This window comes from Mycena indigotica (assembly GCF_014461135.1).
Source record: "Mycena indigotica strain 171206Taipei chromosome Unknown Mind.scaff0013, whole genome shotgun sequence".
Lineage (NCBI taxonomy): Eukaryota > Fungi > Basidiomycota > Agaricomycetes > Agaricales > Mycenaceae > Mycena > Mycena indigotica.
The window spans coordinates 877,020-899,169 of NW_023503012.1; the positions used below are offsets into that span (position 1 = coordinate 877,020).

The 22,150-nt window shown below is 51.3% G+C and overlaps 2 protein-coding genes across 2 annotated transcripts; one reads left to right on the plus strand and one right to left on the minus strand.

Moving 5' to 3' along the window:
• Window positions 1–16,072: 16,072 nt before the first annotated feature.
• Window positions 16,073–17,404, plus strand: MIND_01268600 (NAD(P)-binding protein; the record flags this gene model as incomplete). The annotated part of the gene is made up of 6 exons (XM_037369165.1): window positions 16,073–16,219; window positions 16,264–16,330; window positions 16,381–16,486; window positions 16,538–16,687; window positions 16,738–17,144; window positions 17,199–17,404. 6 exons carry the CDS (start codon window positions 16,073–16,075, stop codon window positions 17,402–17,404), a joined length of 1,083 nt encoding a protein of 360 aa, XP_037214371.1.
• A 442-nt stretch (window positions 17,405–17,846) lies between these two features.
• Window positions 17,847–19,610, minus strand: MIND_01268700 (uncharacterized protein; the record flags this gene model as incomplete). Its single annotated transcript, XM_037369166.1, has 10 exons — window positions 17,847–18,079; window positions 18,126–18,238; window positions 18,288–18,402; window positions 18,458–18,574; window positions 18,621–18,740; window positions 18,797–18,907; window positions 18,957–19,073; window positions 19,120–19,242; window positions 19,288–19,533; window positions 19,580–19,610. The coding sequence occupies 10 exons, from the start codon at window positions 19,608–19,610 to the stop codon at window positions 17,847–17,849; spliced, it is 1,326 nt and encodes a 441-aa protein (XP_037214372.1).
• Window positions 19,611–22,150: the final 2,540 nt, after the last annotated feature.

A 22,150-nucleotide genomic window follows, 5' to 3' on the forward strand; every position in this document is an offset into this window, starting at 1 on the left:
TTGCGCTTGGGAAACGATTCATGCATAAGCGTGTCCGTGCGAAGAAGCAACGTCAGCCACTATCTGCTGAGGGACCTGCCCCCCCTCCTCCTGTCGCGCCTGTGCCTGTGTCCCACGCCACTAAGATGGACGTCGACCGTGCTCCGCACCGCTCGTCCACTGTGCCCTGTGGCCAGTCTCAGATGCCCCGCGCCCCCACTGCTGCACCTTCTGCCACTCATCCGAGGGCTTCGACTGCCGCTGGCGGGCCAGCTGGGCATTCACGACTGTCTTCTCCCCTCTTCCTGTCTACCCTACCCTGTCAGCCTGCTGCCGCCACTACCCAACCTATACGGGCCGCGACTTCCACTCTCCCTACTCCCCAGCCTAATCCTACTCCCTTCGCACCCTCAGTGGCTATGGGAACTTCGTTGACGTTTACCCGAGTCTTGCATACCCAAGGCACCTCTCCCATGCGGATGGATACCAGTGTGGCTTCTACTCCCATGCAGATGAACGCGGTAACGCACGGTCGGCAGCGCAATCAACAGACGGCCCAACGAGGGGGCATACCTGCGCAATCATTGCGTGTTATAGGCGACAACCTCTATTTCCCTGGCGTCCCCGAATACGAGTTCACAGAACCCTACACTCCGCCTATCCGTCAGGGCGACGGATCTTGAGGAGGGGTTGGTGTAAGGGGAGCATGTGATGTGACGGCTGTGACCGATCACGTGACTGGTCCGTGCGCAGATAGCCCTGTACTTAAGTAGTTGGCCGTGGGGCTGTTCCCCTGGCTTTGGTATCAACTAGGCACCTGGACCCTTATCCCCTGACAGTGTGGATTGCATTCATTGGCTAATTATCAAAGGATAAGGCCTCCGCGAAATGACTATGAAACGGCCTGCTTACCAAAGAGTAGGGGCAACCACGAAACGGCCTGATTATCAAAGGATAAGGGCACCCACGACAACGATAACGATAACGATAACGACCTCGCCAATCTGGGGTAACTGTATTAAGAAGCGCCAAGACTTTCGATTGACACTGGACCCGATAACGCCGTCGGTCCGACTTTAATTCAGTACTACTGACTATACTCTCACGACCTTTGCCGCCGCGCGGATTGGACTTTATACTACTTCAACATTACCATACCACCTTGTATCGACTACGACCAGATTGCAGCTATCATATACTTTGATAGGAGCCCCCGAACTTGTGTGTGTCATCATACAGACTGAAGGACATTGTATTCAGTCCCGAACTCGCCGTTCTTGTTTGACCGCACCACCAAACACAGATGGTGAAGGGTGCCTGACACGCCAAAATGCTGCTGCCCTGTGTGACCCTGAGTGGGCATCGTCGATGTTGCCAAAAGAGTAGCTTGGCGAGGTCATAGTGGATGTGTGTGACCTTGACGCCACCTCCATCGGCTGTCAAAAGGTTCTTGCCCGAGGCTGGGAAGAGTTTTGCCTTGAACAATGGCATGCTGGCGCTGAGATTAACCATCTCCTTCAATTTTTCAATTTTTCCATAGTTCTTGAAGCTGTGAACAGGTTAGTAGATGAAGGCAGAGTCAGTGATAACAACGCACGGGTCCTTCCTGAGTTGCTCTGGTATTGGTGGCATCACACCCTCATCTACCTTCCCCTTCCCCCTCTCCTTATTCTTTCCCTTAGCAAGTTTGACCTTGGGTGGCGCAGCACCCTTTCGAGACCGCTTTCTGGCCTTCTTGGTGGCGGAATTGCTGGCAGCAGATAGCACTGGCTTAGAAGCCATGGTGGTGGGATCTCAGAGTCAGGCACAGCCGTGATGGCGATGATGCACAATGAGCCCATGTTTAGAGGCTTGAAGGGTGGTGGTTGTTCGCAGGTGCAAGGGCGTCGTTTGGTTGTGATGAACGGATGTCATCACATCTCTGTTCGGTCATTCCGTTTGGCGTCTGGTCGGTCATGTCTGACCGTACCTATTGGCGGCACAAGCTTGCACTTGCTTATCCTCCTGTAAGGGCAACCGCGGAGGCCTGAGATCAAGGTCCTAGCAGGGGAGGATCCAAAGCGTGAACATTGGTAAGCGAATACAAATGAAGCTGACCTAGCAGGGGAGGATCCAAAGAGAAGAAACTCTGAGGGTCCGCCTGCTAGGTAGCTGACTATATACTGCTTGTCCGTTCCGTAGCTGCCGCTGTCGGGCACAGAAGGCTTGGGCGGCGTCGCAGGCAAGGTCCCAGGGCGACCGTCGGGAGGGCGTTGACGGATCAGTGATTGTGCGGGCGAGATGGAGGGCCGGACCGGAGTCGGAACCGGAGTCGGACCAGAATCGGACGCGTCTCCGAGGGACCGAAAGGGGGCTTACCCTGACACCTCCTTGTACTTTCAGCCTAGTTCCTGTGCATCCGCCAAGGCATATGGGCAGGCAGCTTGCCCTCTATACCCATTGAAATAGGTGGCAAGTGAGGCAGGGACACCATTGCAATGGACGATGTCGGTATTGCAGGCTGTGCATCAAGTTAGTACATATCTGTGCAGTAAGTAATTTCTTGGTTGTATACCAAGCTCATGCTGAATACCACACTCATTTTTGTCAAGGTCCTCCAGCAGGCGGGTGTCTTTTTTTTTTTTTTTTTTTTTGAGCGTTTGGAGTAATGAACTTCAGTCTGCAGAAGCATTCCAAAGAACATCTGCTGGGTGCACTGGAGATTACCAGTAAAATGCTGGGAAGTAAGCTCAGGGGAAATGCCTTAATGCTTGACACATTTGCAGCAAGAAGCACAAATATGGCTTCTGTTCTGGCTAGTTCCAGAAGAATGCCCATAGTGCATGCCAGTTGTTTCTGCAGGCCATTGTGAGAGGGAAAGAGAGCAGCATAATTGATCCTTATCATGATGTGACTGTCACAATGCATGTGACCTCTAAGGCCTTTGGCCACCTGCCTGATATATGAGAAGCCTTAGCCTAAGGCCTAGCCCTTTGGTGCAACACTTGGGGAGGGGCATGCCGGCTCAGCTGATGGCATGTGTGACGTGACGTGACCCGGTTGACAGCGTGACATCAGCCGGTTGTCGGCGTCGTTTGTCGATTCCATGCGAACAGCTGAATGGATCATCAAGGTTCAAAAGTCATTGTATACATAGAGGTCTAGGCTATACACACTCGAGAGTTCAAATGGATTAAATAGAAAATAAGGATATATAGCCCTATCTCTCAAGATGATGTGAGTAAGAAAGTTGGCAAAATCTGAGAGCTCAGATCTTAGCAATGAGGCCACCTAAAATTCTGAAAAATTGTGGAGATATTCACAGCATTCTGAATCTGCAAAAAAGTTATTTAAATCCAGCATATTTTCCTTCCTTCCTACTCTCCAACGCAAGACATCAGATGCTGTTTGATGGTTAATCAATATCTATTATCAAGCTGTTTTCCAACTCGTCTAGAGCATTTCTATCATCTGCCTCCACTTCTTCCATGCCAGTATCATCTCCACCGCCACCATGTGTGATGCCGCCCCATTCTGAGTACACTTTGGAGTCGCTGTCCCCAACCTCGGATCTGTCAGAGTCCAAATGGCGACGCGCGACAGCCATCCTGTCGATATGAGCCAAAGATAACCCACCAGGTAGTAATTACCTTTCCAGGTACCTCTCCACAGCCTCTTTCACAGCCTTCAGCATTGCTGCTTTCCGCAAGAGAACTGACTTGTTGGGAATAGCGACCAAAACTGGGTCCTTGAATACCTTCCAATGAATTTGCATCTGCTCCGTTAGTTGTTTCATATTGAGTGTATTGAGCTTCTGTAAGTCAGTAATGACTGGTGTTGCCAAGAGCTTTGCACGACGCTCTGCTTCTGCTTTTCTCGTCGTTCTCTATTCTCTGTTGCTTTGCTAATCAGTCGTTTGGCCCGTTCAACTCGAAATCGTCGCTCCGAGCCAGCAGCGTCGGCCTTCCGTGCCTCTCGCATCGCATATAACGTCATTTCGCGGGAACTGGCCTGGGTCGAAATGAAATCTTCGGTCTCGTTGCGGCGGTACATGGCCCGTGCTGAAATCAGATTGATAGTAGCAGGTGGGTTCTTGGGTTTTTGTTGTCGGAGGTAGCCAAGCCCACCTGGGAATATAGTAGATCATAATTCAGGGTTTAAAGCCCACTAACCTCGCGAGTTCACAGGCGTTCAGATCCTTGTGACACATGCAGCCGAAGAACAGAATGTCGCCACTCTTGCGCTGTTCATCGGATGGGAGCGCGAGGAATATTTCTTCACCCACGCATCGAATGGCAAGGGCCTCACGTGCTTGATGTCGCTCAGTTACGGACCTACAGGTTGCCTTAACATTGTAAGGGCAACCCTGGAGACTCCGACGAAAGCCTAGCAGGGGAGGATCCAAAGCGTGAATAGAAGCTACGGAAATACACGGAGGGACCGACCTAGCAGGGGAGGATCCAAAGAGAAGAAACTCTAAGGGTCCGCCTGCTAGGGCGCCAACTATATACTGGTTGTCCGTAACTGCCGACGTAGAGCGCAGAAGGCCTGAGCGGCGTCGCAGGCTCTGTCCCAAGGTGATCGTTGGGAGGGTCTTGACGGATCGGTGATTGTGCGGGCGAAGGAGGCCGAGGACGATGGTCGGGGTGGGTCAGAGCGTCCGAGGGGGCGCCGATCGGATGCGCCTCGGATGCGTTCGGAGGGTCCGAAGGAGGCCGAAGCGGGGGTTCCCCTGACAAACATGCTGTTGTTACTCCATTGCAAGGAATAGATACATACATGTTTGACGAAAAGTTTCTACCCAGTTCCTCCCGCAAATCATCATCGGTCATAGCACAGACTGCATTGAACCTATCCAGCTCCTCCATCTCAACCCACTTCACCTTTCCTAGATCCGACTTCACCAGTTTGAGCTTGACCGCTTGCAAAAGTTTGAGTTTCTTCTTGCCGTCTTTTGCGTGGTCCATATTCTGCCATTTATGCTTGTGAATGAAGTCGTCGTTGTCGATTGGAGCATTCTGAGCATCGTAGATGGGTGAATTCCGATAGGCGGCAGTAATGGCAGCCCCAGCAGCAAGCTCGCCTTCGAGTTGCGTCTCAGCAGTGTCGTCATGAGCCTGATTGAGCTCGAGCATTCTTGTTTTGAACTGCGGCTTTGCGTTGGGGTCTGCACGATCGCGCTTGAGATAGGTGAGGTGACGAGATTCAAAGTTCCACCGTTTTATGGTTGTCCCATCGCAACTGCCACCAATGACTGCTTAGAAGTGAGCTGAAGTCTCGAAGGGTATGGTAAAAACACACCTTTCACATTCGCAACCTCTTGCCCGAGCTGAACCTTGCTCAAAAACCCTGCTTCCTTCACTACCATCCGTATGAGACGTGGACTCGGCTTGCGCTTCATCTTGATTCCAAGCTCGCTGAAGACAACAGAAAGTACGCCCGGTATTCGCTTGCTTGAAACTCCAGCAGAATCCAGTCGTCGAAAGAGTCGACGTGCGTTGGCACTATACATATTGCCGTCCATCGGATTCCAGACGCGAAGCTTCTTCAGCTCTTTCTGTGTCGCTTTCAAGACTGGCTGAGTGCGGTCGGTACGTTTCTTGAACAGTTCGCGTTCGCGTCATGCCTTCTGATAGAGAGAACGAAGGTCTTGCTGGTCATGACGAGCTTGGGCCAATTGGGCATTGAGAGAATCACATTGGGCTTGTTTTGCATTCAATACGAGCTTTTGCTGCGAGATTTGCATGTCAGCCTTCCGTTGAGCAGCCTTCGAGACGTCTTGGGCTTGCTTTCGACCACGTCTGAGTCGAGTAACTTGGGCTGAGGTCTTCCTGAGTGAATCTGCGCTTTCCGCGAGCTGGGTGGAGAGAGAGTCGATAACGGTAGAGGATTCGTGGAGGTTGGCTTGAATCGACGTAGTGTGTAGCTCTAGACCAGCAACTTGACGTTCAAGTGTGCGAATGACCTCTTGAGCGGCCTCCAGCTCTGTTAACGCGTCCTGAAGCTCAGTTTCCGACTGGGAAAGCTTGGACTGCATGTCCTCCAGCTCAGCGCGAAGAGCAGACATCTGTGATGGCCGTTTAGCGCGCTTGGAGCCGGTATACGTAGCTTTGGTTCGTAGTCCCACATCGTCTGCCTGCCCACCAGCCTCCGTCACCATTCCATGCCTCTCTCGATTCCCCTGCTGCATCTTCTCCAATATGTCCCTCTGGGCCGGTGAAAGCCTTGTCTTTGCAGGCATTATGAGGAGTATTTGAGCCACTTGGGCAGTAGAGTGGTCAATGGACGTGTAGAAGATGTCGGAGTACGCAGCATGAAGGTGGGAGGAAGAAGAAGCCTGTCAGTGACGGCACTTCCTGTCAAATCACGGGTGGGCGAATCCCATCGCGGCAACTACTTACGCGTCCGTGCACTGAATCGTACGGATAAGGGCTCATTCAATTCAGAAGAGCGATTGCAGTAATTTGGCGGCAACAGAACTCCGAAACCTCGAAATTTACAGGCAGGATACCCTGATTTCCAAAAGAAATACCCTTATGACTAGATGATAGTGTGTTTTTAAATGATTTTTCGCCGCCAGTTTATTTGAATACATTGTAGGTATATGCGTGAATAATTTCATATTTTTAGGGGGAAAGTCATGGAGGAGTTGCCTCCGCACTGTGATCACATTTTGACGACCAACGGCTGAGTGAGTCACAACGTGTCACTCATGCCATCAATTGACCCGGCCCTGCCCCTCCCCACAACACTGTAGTCTGTAGTCAGCTACCTTAGTCTACAGTATTGTAGATAAGGGTTGAATCCTTATTGTTATTAAGCCCTTATCATAAGATAATGATAAGTGCTTATCTGTCAGGGGAAACCCTGATGCCGTCACTTGATCCCATCAAGCGCCGCGTCTCCGCTCGCGTCTCCGCGTCTCCGCTTGTGTCTCCGCGTCTCCGCACCCTGACGCTCTCCCTCCACTGCCCGCACCACATCCCACATCCAGTGATCCCCAGTCTTCGACTTCCCTGGCCACCCCTTTCCGGGAGTCTCTCCGCCGGCGGAGTCACCATCAGGGATCACTAATGCCATCGGAGACCTTTCCGGATGTGGACGCACCACTTCCCTCCGAGACCTTGAGCCTATGGCCTTCTAGCCTCTCTGGGCTGTCACTTATCAAGGTCTCCCTACGATCTCTACCTGCTGGACCTCTTGGGTGTCCCCAACCCATGTCAGCGTTCGGGCTTATGTTCGGATGGCTGAGCCTTGCCATGGCTCCGCTCTCCACTCCGCCACCACGGCCCCCCGTCATCGGGCCTTCCCCTGGGTGAGGCCTACTGCCGTTAAGGCTCGTGCCTACTGCAGCGCCCCAGGCTGCACGCCCTCACACCTCCACCTCTCTGGAGACGTCCGGGGACGTCTCCGAGTGACCCCTGTCGCTACCCTCCAGTGGTCATGGCTGGCCGCCATTCCCATTGGTCCTCTCCGACACTCCCCGGCCCTTGGGCTAGACCAGACTCCTTCCCTTTCCGCTCCACGCCTTCCCTCTCCGTTTCCGGCCGTCACGTCACGGTCACACACCCGGAGTCGATTCCGATTCCGGTTCCGACTCCGGTTGTCACGGTCACGGTCACAAGCGGAGACGCTCAGAGGCAGCCTGGACCTCCCGAAGCCCTTCTTAGGCCTTCTAAGGATGCCTGGGCTCCTCCCTTGGCATCACGGTCCCAAACCTGCCTCTCCGGAGCTTCGAGGGCTACTCGACACTCACCTAGGGTCCATTAGCGACACCTGACTTCTCCCATGCGTCGTTCGTCGCTATGCAGTCACTCTATCATTACTCCGGTCACTAGTATATAGTAGTGCACCTGAGCAGAGGGCTCCTTGGCTTGTTCTCTAAGGATTCCCCCTCTGCTCAGGTGAGTCTGTAGCGTCCCTTCCTGTTGTAGTAGTTCACTAAGGATTCCCCCTCTGCTCAGGACTCTGATTTCGAGCCTCGAGGTTGCCCTTACAGCAGAACAAGCCCACCAATACGGACCTCACCTCCCAACTCCCTGCCAGGGCCCGCAGTCTCTGACGCCCCCCTGCCGGTAACCTGGAGGTGGCCTCCCGGAGGGGCTGCATGCAGGAGGATTCTTGGTGGATTGCGACAGATGGCTCCGTCCCGGCCCCACCCGACCTTGCGCTGCACAGCCCCAGCCCCCTTCGAACACTTTGGTCCTCGTGAGGCCTCAATACTTCCTTCTGCCCGGCCCTTGGTGTTCTCCTCCGGCCGTGGTTTAGCTTTCCCATGCCCCGCGCCCTATGGCCCCGGGCTGTCCTGAACCACTTCCGGACCCCCTTCCCCCCGATTCCGACCGTGGCCCCGCCTTCCTTCCCTCCACCCATGGCTAATGCTGGCCTCTCCGGCCACCGCTGGTCTGTCCCTAGCCGTTCCTGCTGCCAGCCACCTGTCGGAATGGGCTTCCCCTGCCATGCGGAGCGCCCTGATGGCATCAAAACGACTCCGGATTCCGATTCCGATCCCGATTCCGATTCCGATTCTGATTCCGATTCCGCTTTCCCGCGGTTGTCGCTGCGATGGCCATTACCTCTGCATGCTCCCCACTCTTACTGCCAAAGATGCTGACCATAGTGTCTTTGCTGGTGTGATGACCTTCCCTTCTGCACCTTCTGCCATCACCACACACCTCGCCTCTGTCTCTTGCTCAAACCGCACCCCCCACCACGACATCATGTGACCACCCAGATTTTGGCAGACATGTGACAACTCCACCAGAATTTGGGCGGCACATGATCCCTGGATTGATTCCGGGGGCATCTCCGGAGACCTTTCCGCTGATGCTGTCACCGTGGCTTTGACATGAGACCGCTCACACCCCGAGCAAAGGCTTGGCTTTCTTGGGAGGCAAGTCTCTATACTCCATCACCCGTGTCCCCCTACGCACGTGTCTCCGCGGGCCCCACAGCCCGGCCCCGATTCTCATCGGACTACCCGGGTGACCTTCCCTACGTGTCCGGCTCGACGCGTCCAGTTCGACTCTGGACCTTGGGATAACCGCGAGATGGCTGATCCCTTTGATCGGCCTGCGACACCTTGGCATGACACCACTCGTTGCTGCCCCGCTAGGTTCTGGGCGTGGCCTACTGCCGTATAGGCCCGCGCCAGATGCGAGATGACGAGTCCGCTCGCCTAGGGCCGCCCTACTAGGCCACGAGTGGCAGGTGCTGAGCCGGAGTGCCGACTTTCCCCCCTCACTCTCCGGAGACGGACTCCACCCCACAACGTCATTCACATGGCATCGGAGTTCAGCTAGCACACCCCCGGAGACGTCTCATACGTCTCTGGTATCAACATAGCTGCCCCGGAGGGTACCCTTGCCTTAGAGGATCCACCATGGTGTTACCTAGGCAGTCACTGCAGTTCAGGGCTCTGCAGGTGCCCCTTCCGTTCATGGGACCCCTCTCCGCTTTCCGCCCGTCACGTCACGGTCACGCGCTCGGAATCGCGTTTCCGTTTCCGGTAGTCACGTCACGGTCACGTCACAAGCGGAGATGCTCAAAGGGTCCCATTGTACAGCCGGACCCCGAACAATGGAATCGCTTCTGGAATGCCTACGTCAACCCGCCTCTGCCGCACAACTAGGATGGGTCGAGCTGTTGCCACCCAGTCCGCAACACTAGGCTTAGTGCCCCGGCTGACAGCGCAGTGTCCGGAGTCACACTGCAATTCCTTTCCCCCCCCCAACCTGACATCTGGGTGCAGTAAAAGTGAGCTCGCCACTCGCTATGCTATCACCCCATGGCAAGTCATTTGCCGCCCAATGATCTCCAACAACCAGTAGAGATGGTCGGAATCGCCTGTGACGTCACAGGCGTTTCCGGTCACGCTCGGAGACGTTTCCGGGCACAAACGGAGACGTTTCCGGAGGTGTACTTGGTGCTTTGGCTAAGCGCAGACCCCCCCCTTTTTTTTTTTTTCTGTGGTGCGTCGGGGCGCCGCACTCTTGAAGGGGGATGGAGGAGGTATAGGAGGGGACTCGCAGAGGACCCTCCTGGAGCAACATGCGACCAGAGCGCAAGCGGGCGCACACCGAGCTACGCAAAGGTGTAGTTGCACCATCTCTCGGAGAGGCACCGGGACCGCAGGTCTCCGGGGCGTCTCCGAATATGGGCGCGCAACCAGTGGAGAACGCAAGTACTCCATGGGTTGACCTTGGCAACAGCAATCACTGGAGCAACGCCAAGGTACCGTCACACTGGCTCTTGGAGATGGACAGTCTCTGGACATCGACAGAGACAGGAGCTTGGCCACCGGAGGACAAGGGACTCCGGAGGACGAGCTCAGTGACCCCCGATTTTTTTCCTGCATCGGGCGACGCAGCTTGAAGGGGGGATGATGTCAGGGGAAACCCTGATGCCGTCACTTGATCCCATCAAGCGCCGCGTCTCCGCTCGCGTCTCCCGCGTCTCCGCTTGTGTCTCCGCGTCTCCGCACCCTGACGCTCTCCCTCCACTGCCCGCACCACATCCCACATCCAGTGATCCCCAGTCTTCGACTCCCTGGCCACCCCTTTCCGGGAGTCTCTCCGCCGGCGGAGTCACCATCAGGGATCACTAATGCCATCGGAGACCTTTCCGGATGTGGACGCACCACTTCCCTCCGAGACCTTGAGCCTATGGCCTTCTAGCCTCTCTGGGCTGTCACTTATCAAGGTCTCCCTACGATCTCTACCTGCTGGACCTCTTGGGTGTCCCCAACCCATGTCAGCGTTCGGGCTTATGTTCGGATGGCTGAGCCTTGCCATGGCTCCGCTCTCCACTCCGCCACCACGGCCCCCCGTCATCGGGCCTTCCCCTGGGTGAGGCCTACTGCCGTTAAGGCTCGTGCCTACTGCAGCGCCCCAGGCTGCACGCCCTCACACCTCCACCTCTCTGGAGACGTCCCGGGGACGTCTCCGAGTGACCCCTGTCGCTACCCTCCAGTGGTCATGGCTGGCCGCCATTCCCATTGGTCCTCTCCGACACTCCCCGGCCCTTGGGCTAGACCAGACTCCTTCCCTTTCCGCTCCACGCCTTCCCTCTCCGTTTCCGGCCGTCACGTCACGGTCACACACCCGGAGTCGATTCCGATTCCGGTTCCGACTCCGGTTGTCACGGTCACGGTCACAAGCGGAGACGCTCAGAGGCAGCCTGGACCTCCCGAAGCCCTTCTTAGGCCTTCTAAGGATGCCTGGGCTCCTCCCTTGGCATCACGGTCCCAAACCTGCCTCTCCGGAGCTTCGAGGGCTACTCGACACTCACCTAGGGTCCATTAGCGACACCTGACTTCTCCCATGCGTCGTTCGTCGCTATGCAGTCACTCTATCATTACTCCGGTCACTAGTATATAGTAGTGCACCTGAGCAGAGGGCTCCTTGGCTTGTTCTCTAAGGATTCCCCCTCTGCTCAGGTGAGTCTGTAGCGTCCCTTCCTGTTGTAGTAGTTCACTAAGGATTCCCCCTCTGCTCAGGACTCTGATTTCGAGCCTCGCGAGGTTGCCCTTACATTATCATGGTCTGAGGTCTTGATAAGAGCCTTAATATGCTTGGTTACCTGATATGTCACAGTGTCACAGTACACACAGTGTCACAGTACAGCCCTTTGTTTTTGTTTCCAACTTTCATAACTTAATGCCTTCAAAGATCAGTCTGAGTTGGGTGTGCTTCCATTCAAATACTGATAAACATTAAATTATGGCCAATAGTACTTACCACTGTGTAACTCACTACACCACCAACCCGGCATGACACTTGGCTGATGTCATGCCAAAACGTCGCCTGACATCAGGTTGTGACATCAAGATCGGATATCCGTGATGTCAGGACGAAATTGAATGCGCATATCTTCCTGACATCTGTTTGACAAGGGATATCATACAGACATCCTGAGGTGGACCAGCGCCAGACAAGGCTGTGACAAATGGGGGATGCCTACTGAATGGTACAGAACACTCAAAAAGACAGGCAATAATGTATATTGTGCTGTAGTAACTACATACATAATATATACTGACTAATTGCAACCCTATGTGTGCGCTATCGATGTACACCGAGGCCGCACCGGGGCGCAGCAGTTGCCCAACGAGCCGGCGCATCCTTCTCGCTCAGACACTACCCGCCGATCAATTGCTTGCCCGCACCGTTGCTGAAGCTGGTTGCGCCCAAAGGATTGAAGGGTGGGCCGCAGCAGCACTGCCGGCCCTCAGCGACTCCACGGGCACCGCATTTGCCAGCTGGGGGGAGGTCAGCGGGGAAGAAGGGGGACGATAGGGAGGGGGACAAACCGTTCTCGGTGCAGTAGCGCAAGGCACAGTCCGCCTTGGACGAGCGGTGATGAACTGGGTGCCCGCGGGGATGCGCTGGACGACCGTGCCAGAAACACAAGCGCCACTACGAGCAATATCAGCGTTGGAAAGAAAAGTGGGCCTGGGGAAAGGGAGACATACCGTTAACAGCAAACACAAGACTGCGTTGCGACCGTGGGTGTGGGGAGTCTGGACGCTGTCCAAAAGGACTGACAACGTGAATCATGGCTGGGCTACCCGGCGTCGCGTCAGCCAAACACAACCCGGAGAGACGAAGGTGTCGCACCTAGCCCAGGCCCACAGCATGGCACCAACGGCAGCCTCCCAACTCCAGCCAGCTCTTCCTTATATGCCATGGCGGAGCGGGCGGAGCGCTATTGTCTTGGCGCGGGAGGGAAGAGTGGGGGCGAGTGCCACTGAGGGGAAAGTGGGAGGGGGATGTGGGCGGAGGAAAGAAAAAGCCACGAGTGGCGCCATCTTTTATTGTCACACGATGAAATAATGTTACATCTTGATGGGCTGATGCATGTTCCGCGCTTGCTCTGGAGCCGCGCCCATCTGGTGGACATCAAGCGAGATGTTGGCACGATGTAGGTTATAACATCCCAAATACAGCTCTAGAACGTTGATCTGACATTTTCTGTTTGACAGTAATATGATATTGGGTAACTATCAACCCGAGATTGGCGCCGCCATTGCCTTGACATCTTGGGGTGACATCGGCTCGTTGTGTCAACGGGTTGGTGGTGTACCACTGCATTCAGACATGCCATGTGTATGCCCAGTTGTTGTGGCTTCTGACAAGGAGGGGGGATACTTATGGGGCCCCCAAAAATCTATTTCCCAATAAGGAAATTACATTTATTAAGACCCTTATTTTGACCACCCTTAATAAGGCTTAATATATAATTAAGGGCTTATCATGGATGTGCAGTCTTATTAAGGGTCTTATCTACAACGCTGCCAGCGGCTACCTAGCAGGTGGACCCTTAGAGTTCTTCTCTTTTGATTCTCCCCTGCTAGGACCTTGATCTCAGGCCTCTGGGGTTGCCCTTACAGTGCTCACTGTTCCTGGTACCCCTTTACAGGACCTTACTATTATATGCCACCTGTGACCTCTGTATTATACCCTGAATTGGTAGTAAATTAAAAAGTTCTTTGAAATAAGACTTTTCTCTACAAACTTACATAAGGCATGCAACAATCCCGACAAGTGGCGGGGTCACGTTATCGATTTCCATATCGAGAAGCTTTCCGCGTGATTACTAATTTTGGCAATCGGACGCTGCGCAAATATCAAAGCCAGTACTGCGCTCGGGCCGCTGATGATCTGATTTAAGGCGTCACGGTGTGACGAACAATAAACGCAGTAGAACTCACACCACGACCACCGACATGGCAGAGATCAACCACCAACTAGAGTCCAAGCGGGACTGTCTTCGAGCCGAGCTGGCGGCAGCAAAGGAGCGGCTCGTCGAGCTCGAAATGGAGCTGGCGAACGAGAAGGAGAAGGTGGCACGCGTCGTGGCAGCGCTGGTGGAGGGGAGCGGGTTGGAGAGTGTGCCTTACAGCCCGAAGCACAGTTCTGCGAGCGAATACTCGAATGGTTCGTCGTGCCACCTACGCTGCGGGCCCCATCATAACATCCATCAGAAGATCGCATCACCTTGAACTCCACGATCGACGTGCTGTACGCGGAGCTGCAGGACACGCGGGACCTGCTCTCCGCCAATGAGGCTCGCCACACGGTGGCACTGCGCCGCAAAGACGAGCTCTTCGCACAGCGGCTCGGCGCAATCCGCGCGCAGATCGTCGGCACCCTCCGCGCGTTCGCCGAGGGTGATCCGATTGCGGCGCCGCACTTCGGCTTCCTCGATGACTACGCGGAGCCCGTCGCACCGGGGCCGGCTGCCACTGCCACCGTAACTTTGGACAGCCCGCCGAGTGTTGTAAATGCTGGTGGGGCACTGAAACGACGGCGCGGTTCGGAGGACATGGAAGATTCGGTCAGCGGTGGGCCATCAGTGTCGACAGGTGAAGAAGAGGACGGACAACGTCCAACGCGCCGGGTGCGAATGTGATCAGTATCTAGTCCAAAAGTGTATTAGTAATAGTAGCCAGCTTGAAACTCGGAATACTTAAGCTTCATTGACATTGACAAGCGCTTTGGCCCGTGCTCGTTAGTAGAACATGAATACCATTCAGGTTGGCACCAGTAACCACTTTTGAACAATGCAATTTTGTCTATACAGGCGCACAAGTATTCCATCTAGCTTTTTAAACGATCCACAAACGGCTCCCGGTCACGTTTTTTCGCTTCATGGCCAAGCTCTTCGGGATGCTCCGAGTCAGAGCAGCACACACCCGACCGCGATCAACGCATTGCCCTGCTTGCAATACACCTCGTTGTTATTACTGCGCCGATCCATATTAGCCACCAGCCTGAAATAACGCCTTAATTATACGCACCAGTTCCCGGCGACGTTCACGACGTCGGTGCACTGCTGGCCGATGGGCCCGACGGGGACGGACGGCAGGCCGAGGAGCTGCTGTGCGAGCGCAGCGACGAGGTCGAAGTTGAGCGCGGACGACTGCACGGTCTGGCTGCAGCACATCGGCGCGGTCGACGAGCCGGAGCCGCCGTTTGGCGCGGCAGCGGTGAGGGCCTGGGGCAAATCAGAAGTGAGATGAGATGGAGAGAATGACGCACGGCGAAGAAGAGGACGACGAGCTTGGTGAACATGGCTGTTGCTTCAAGTTGAGAGTGGTGCGCGAAGATGGGTGGGACTAATGATGAACGACGAAGGACGTGCTGAATTTATAGGCTTCCCGGGCAGTCGACGGGAACGGATGCGCTCCAGGTGGCGCAAGAATTGTCTGTCTGTCTGTCGGGCGGCGTTGGTCTAGATGGAACTCCAAGTTGTGGAGCATTTCGGCACAACACTTTGGAGCTCAGTGAGCGTTCTCAAACTTGCAGTTTGGAGTCCTTACCAGGAGTCAGCTTCTCCAAGTAGGGCTTCAAGTTAGTATCGTAATGGACATCCGGACTCCGGAGCGCTCACGGCGCAGCTGCAAAAACGAGTGGAGTGGTCCTCAGCAAGCAATGCCAGCCTGGCAGTGGTCGAGTGGCAGCGATTGCGACGGGCCAGGAAGCGAAGTTGGCTTATGAGCTAGGACGAGATGACTTTTTGATCATCCTGTAAACAATTGAGCTCGAATGAAAAAAAAATCCGAGCAGTGGCGAGCGCCGTACCATGTCCCTCGGACAAAATCAAGCCTAAAATCGAAAGCCAACCCAGCGCGCCGACCCTTGTCCGCACAAGCGCATGCCGATGTTGTCGCCCGTTCGAGTTTCCACAGCGCCAACAACACCACGCAGCCTGCGTCGTGATCAAGTAAGTACACCTGCAAGTAATTCGGAAATACAGGACTGACGTAGTTGAGGGAAAGTGGACAGGCGTCACTGCGCCAGATGCAGGGACGCGTCGACGGGACTTGACAAGTGGGTACGGGAGAACTCCGAGTCGCCTGGAAGCAGAACGAGGGCTTGAAGGAGAAGTATCCGGAGGGGCAGAAGTTCCGAGCCGCTCAATGTGTTGGCGGGACGCAAAAGACGTGCTGACGCAATCACACATGACGTGTGATGTATGATCGTGATCTTCCCTCGCTTGCCGGGGATCAAAGACGCCGGGCTTTTGGTCAGAACCACCATCCCGCTCAGCCATAACGCTGCCCAACACGCTCCCCTTCCGCCTCGGCCGTGCCTTCGCATCCAACCCACACATGCCGCTGCCCGCCACAACCCGAGCACTCGTCATCCGCGAAAACGCGCCATATCATGACGCGGTTGTAGAGCGGCAGCCCCTGCGCGCGCTCAGGCCCGGCGAGGTTCTGGTCAAGATTGGTGCAGCGGCGCTGAATCACCGTGATGTGCGTTGCTTGTAGGTATCAAAGTCCGCTGACGGATATGGCAGGTCTGGATTCGGAAAGGCCTGTACCCCAAGATTGCCTTCGGGAGCACGTTCGGTTCAGATGGCGCTGGTGTGTCTGACGAACAGCAGGCGTTATATTTTTCTCATGGAAATGGTCAGGCACCGTCGTCGCCGCCGCGGACCCGCATGACGCTCTTTTGGGCCAGCGCGTCTTCCTCACGCCCATGCGCGGCTGGGAGAAGTCGCCAGCCGCACCGGAATCTGCGTGCGTGTCTTCAAGTTAGCCCGTTTTATGCTTTCTACTAAACACAGACAGCTTTGGCACTGTCGGCGGCACAGCTTACCCACCACTCGGCACCTTCGCTGAACACGTCATCGTCGAGCGGACCGAAGTCATCCGCACCCCCGTTCACCTTACAGACGTGCAAGCCGCCGCATGGCCACTCGCGGGCCTCACAGCTTGGCGGTCCGTCCCTTTCACCAATATAATATATTAATACCGCTCATTATCTACAGTGCACTCTCCCTCGGCGGCGTCCAGGCCGGCTCTACCGTGCTCATTACCGGAATTGGTGGGGGCGTTGCCCTCCTGGCCCTCCAGCTTTCCCTCGCACTCGGCGCACGTGTGTACGTCACCTCCTCCTCGCCCGCCAAAATCACGCGCGCCGCGGCTCTCGGCGCATCCGGCGGCGTGCTGTACACCGCGCCCAAGTGGGCCGCGGAGCTCGGCAAGCTGCTCGCCCGGGACGGCGTGACCGGCGGGGTCACCGTGGTGATTGACGGCGCGGGGAGCGAGATTATGCAGGCTGTGAGCCCTGTCCTCGCGCAGGGCGGGCGCGTGGTGTGTTATGGTATGACGGATATGAAGACGCCGCGGATCACAATGACGATGCGCGAGGTCATGCGCAACCAGCAGCTCATTGGTGCGCCGTTCTCCCATTCAAGTTCTCCATACGTCTGATCTTGATTGCTGTTAGGCTCGACGATGGGCTCGAAAGCGGAGCTTATTGCCGCCACTAGGCTGCTTGAGCAGAAGAAAATCGTGCCAGTTGTGGCAGCTGTTGTGGAGGGGCTAGAGAATGCCGAGCAGGGCTTTGTTATGATGGAGAAGGGTTCACAGTTTGGCAAGATTGTGGTCACTATCGGGGACAAAGATCAAACTGCAGCAGAGGCAAAACTGTAGTCAGTCACACAATTGGATCAACTTGATGGTGAGAACAAGGTCTGGGGTGTGAAGCAAGCAGTGGGTGCGGCAAGCATGTCAACACATTTGTCAAGAAAAGGATGCTGTGAGTTGATCTGGTTTGGAAACCAGTTAAACAGGTTTCTAAAAAACACTGTGAGCTTCTAATTTTTGAGGGAGGGGTGTGTTTGTAAAGTTTAAACAGGCTACAACCATGTGTGACATAATATCATGGTAAACACCATGTGTTTTTTTTCAAAAAAAACTGTTAGAAACACCTATATATATATATATGCATACTATGTTAGTGGATAACAACATGACTGCACATCAAACATAGCTGTATTTGATACTAATAGGTGTCTTATTGAAGTTTTGGAAGATATAAACTTTTCTTGGATAATAGGAAAAACAATTTCTGACTAGCATAAATGATCATAGCTTATGTTAGATCTAAAGCAAGCATTCCCATAAGTCCAACAACCTGAGATTCAAGTTCTGGAGCAGCATATAAGTTTAGCAACTGTGGAACTATTCCTGAAGATGCTGCCAGCTGAACTGAGTGGATTGTAGAGGGCCTGGCAGCCAGGAAGAGTGGTACAAGGTAAGCTGTTTCAGGCTGCTGAAGTAATCCTTCCCAGGTATTTTCAGATAACAACAATGCTTGATAGTTATCTAAGAAGCAGTTTTAGAGTATATCAAGGAAACTTTGGCTTCTAACCTTGTCCAGAGAAATACACTATCAGCTGGATAACATGTTGGACAACTGTTGCTCTTTTGTCATTCAATAATGTTGTTATGAGCTTGAGGCTGGATGCAGGTAAATTAAATTCACTGTATAAAGTAAGTGACATGTAGTTCTTGATATATATGCAGCACTTACTGGGGGACATTCTGCACAAGTTTCATATACTCTGCATATAGATTTTCTGGTCCTGTTGCCAGGCCAGAAAGCACATGATCTATAATGATTCCAAGGACAGTAGTGCTTCCTGATCCTACACCAAGATATTATATTAGTAGTACAACTAGCCATTGTTAGGGCCCACTTACCATGAGAAAGTATGATCTGAATGACTTTTAGAATCTGACTATCTATATGGGTACCATTTAGGCGTCCAAAGAGATACAGGAGTGCATCAGATGAGAGGAGTGTCTGTTTGCCAGCATCTATAAAGATATCAGAGCACTTCTGGGTAGCATGCAATTCCTGTACCAAAGTCAGAGAGTCTTTGAATACAATCAATAGCGACATCATGAAAGGCTGTATCTGTCTCAGTCACAAATTCACAGATGCGCTTGAATGCTGGAAGAGTCAAATAATTTGCAGTTTGATCTGGAGTTTGATGTTAAGTCCTCAACATACTTAGTAAGATTAAAAAATATACATACTCTGGGTTGCCAGTGATCTGAGGGTTTTTAATGATGAGAAGGCTATGTTATGATCCTTGTGCTCCAACAATTGGAAACATTTGCGAATGATTTTGGGTTGGCTCATTATATCTATCATATAAATCAACCAAATTATTGATTATCATAGACCAGGATTAACCTTTAGATGACATGGCCTTAATACAAGCCAGGGACCCCTCTTGTACTTGAAGATTGGAGTCATCTAATAGGATGAGTAGCTTGATATTTAGCTCATCAACAGGAAAATGAAGAATATCTATGTGATGTCTGAGTTTGGACTTTATCCTCAGATGAAAGTTTACCTGTGTCATAACATAATGACAGAAGCTCCAAGCCCCCAAGTTTCCTTGACTTATCTACACTCTCTAAGCAGTCCATAATGAGCTTGACACTATCTGTTTGATGAAGGAAATTTTTCATTTGGTCTAAACATAGTATAAGTTATTGCTTATGATTATAGAATAAATTACCATTTTTTAAAGCTGCTTTTGTAGCTTCAATCCATAAATCATATTCTGTACGGTTCCCCAAGTCAGATATAGCCTGTTCCAAAAATGTATGTTGAGTCCATCCAGTGGTTGGCTGCTTTTTGTGTGATGCATCACTTGGTGGAAATATTGATTCTAAAACCTTGTCCATTGCTTCAGATTCTCCTTTAGCTCCAAGTATCAATGCATTGATTATATCAGCTGTGATAAGCACTTCATGATATCCCTCTGCTCATCTTGAGTAGTCTACAATCATATGCAAAGATCTACATACCAATTTTCAGAAGTTTTGGAATAGAATCCATTGCTGTTTGTTGAACATCTGAGTATATATCCTGAAGTCCCTGCTGTATCATATTGATGATACTTTCTGAGTCTTTAATCTTGGTTCTAATAGAATCTGCCCATCATATCAGCATAGAAGTCCTCAAGGTGGTTAAGATATATACTTACCAATTAAAAGCAAGTCAACAACAGTACTAATAATAGTTTTCCGAACATCATTATCAGAGTCTTCAATTGATATAGCCAGAATTTGGATAGTTTCAAATATAGGAAACTGTAAATTATCCTTTTCTAAATGGAAAATGAGAAATTAAGGTGTGTCACTATAATTCATCACCTTGGTAGAGAATAGCGCCAATACAAGCTACAGCACTCATACGCACTCTCCAGGATGAGTCATTGAGATAATCTTTAAGTCCTGCTACAGTTCTGAAGTCTGCAACATCACCATCTAAACAGACAAATTAACACTTCACTCTAAAATATCAAACAAATTACCAAGAGTCCAAAGGTCTATCACTGTCCTAATTGCACGCATTTGTAACAATGCTTGACTAGAGTCCTTGGCCAGTGTTATTACATGAGAGAATACATCTGTGGCCTCCTGGCCAGTATATTCAGGGACTATCATGATACTTAGCATTATACTTAGCTAGATTATAGTACTTGCCTTCTTGTTTCATTACACTAACCAAGAAGGTCATTGCTGACTGACAAACACCGAAATTTGAATCTGCTAGGATTGCTTTCATTTGTTGTGGATCTAATATGGGCTTATGGGAATATATTCCTGTATATCATTAACAATTATAAATTTCTGTACAAGTATAATCATTAATACCTTTTTCTGTGGCAAACTGGAGACACTCGATCACTGCAGACCGTACATCTTCATCTCCATCTGTAAGAAGGCCTGTCAAAGTGGATAATGGCAATAATTTTTCCAGATCTTCAATAGATTGTGCTATAAGATCTTTAGTATAATTAAATAAAATCAACAAAATAATACCATGTTTGAAAATTTGATGTATAAATCGGACAGCATCTCGTCTTGTAGACCAGCTAACATCCTCAAGCTGCTTGATGAGCATTCCCACAATTGCAGAGCTTGCACAAAGCCTATACAGTATGCTTTGCTCTATATATTATTTAGTAATATACTTTATGGATGATATCACTAACCATTGATGAAAAGGGAAGCTATAAAATCAACCCCATTAGTATCATGATTCTGGATAATCTTTATGGTGTTCTCTTCAATTGTGGTGGTAGATATTTGGACCAAGAACTCTAAAAAGCATATCAGCACAGAACTAGCACAAAGTGGTTTGAATATAGACCATCAGTTAGCAGATGTCTGATTATCTTGGCTGCATGTTGAACATAGTAACTTGAGCCCAAACAAGTATCAGCTTCATTGTATGCGATACTCAGAAAGTCTTGCTGGACATCTATTCTGTAATAAGTATACATATTTGTTTGCCAAGTTGGAAGTTATACTTGTATCATTGAGAGTTTTCAGTGCTGTGATAATCAACTCCTCTATCTCACTGTCCACTGTTCTGGCTGTTTTGAAAAAATGAGATAATGAATCCTTGTTGAGAACACTTTGTCTCATGCCTAAGAATGTTCAGTAATTAAAATAATGACTATATATCTATCTTACCATAGTTGAAGACTGAGCTGATGCAACGGACAGCCAACCTTCTTTTATCATTGAGACCAGCACCTGAATTGACATTTTCATCTGGTTGCTCCTCATCAAATAGACAGATCAGGTGTTTTTCAAGCTCTGTTCCAAGAAGCAGTCCACATATTTCCTCTATAATGTAATATTAGAGTATTAAATTATGAGATTTAAATATTAATTATCTCACCTCGTTCAAAGAGTTTTTGGATAATCTCTGTGACCTGCTCTCTATTGGAGTAATAGATCCCAGCAAGGACAAGGATCCTGACATTTTCTATAGTACAAACTCGAGTAAAGAAGTCATCTGTAATAAGTGAGTTTATACAAGAAGTAGAATATAATACTACTTACAATCATTATCTGAAAATTTGAAGATGCATTCAAGTGCTAGAGCTGCACTCTCAAAAACATTGGTCTGAACCAACTGAAGAAGGCTTTGTAGAAGGTGTTGCTGTGGCACATCAGAGCAGAATGTTGCTATTTGTTCAGGTTGGACATTAGACATAATCATACCAGGGGCTATACCACTGACCATCAGTTATTATAAGCTTAACTATAGCCTGCTGCACAGATGATGAGTGACTATGTGTAAGAACATTGAATAATGTTGATGACAGTTCTTTTGTCTGAGTGTCATTCAAATCCCTAATGTTTGATGCCTGTAGAAGTTGCAATACTGAGAGCTGTATGGTATCATTGGAGGAGTGAAGGAGCTGAGGTAGATATTGTAGTAATTTCTGTGAAAAAGCTGTTTTGCCTAAATATACCAATGAGAGTAAATCAAATTACTAAACAATTCAAACAAACCTTCAAGTGTTAACCACTTGAGTATTTGTTCTGCCTGACGCTCTAGTTTTGGCTTTCCTAACT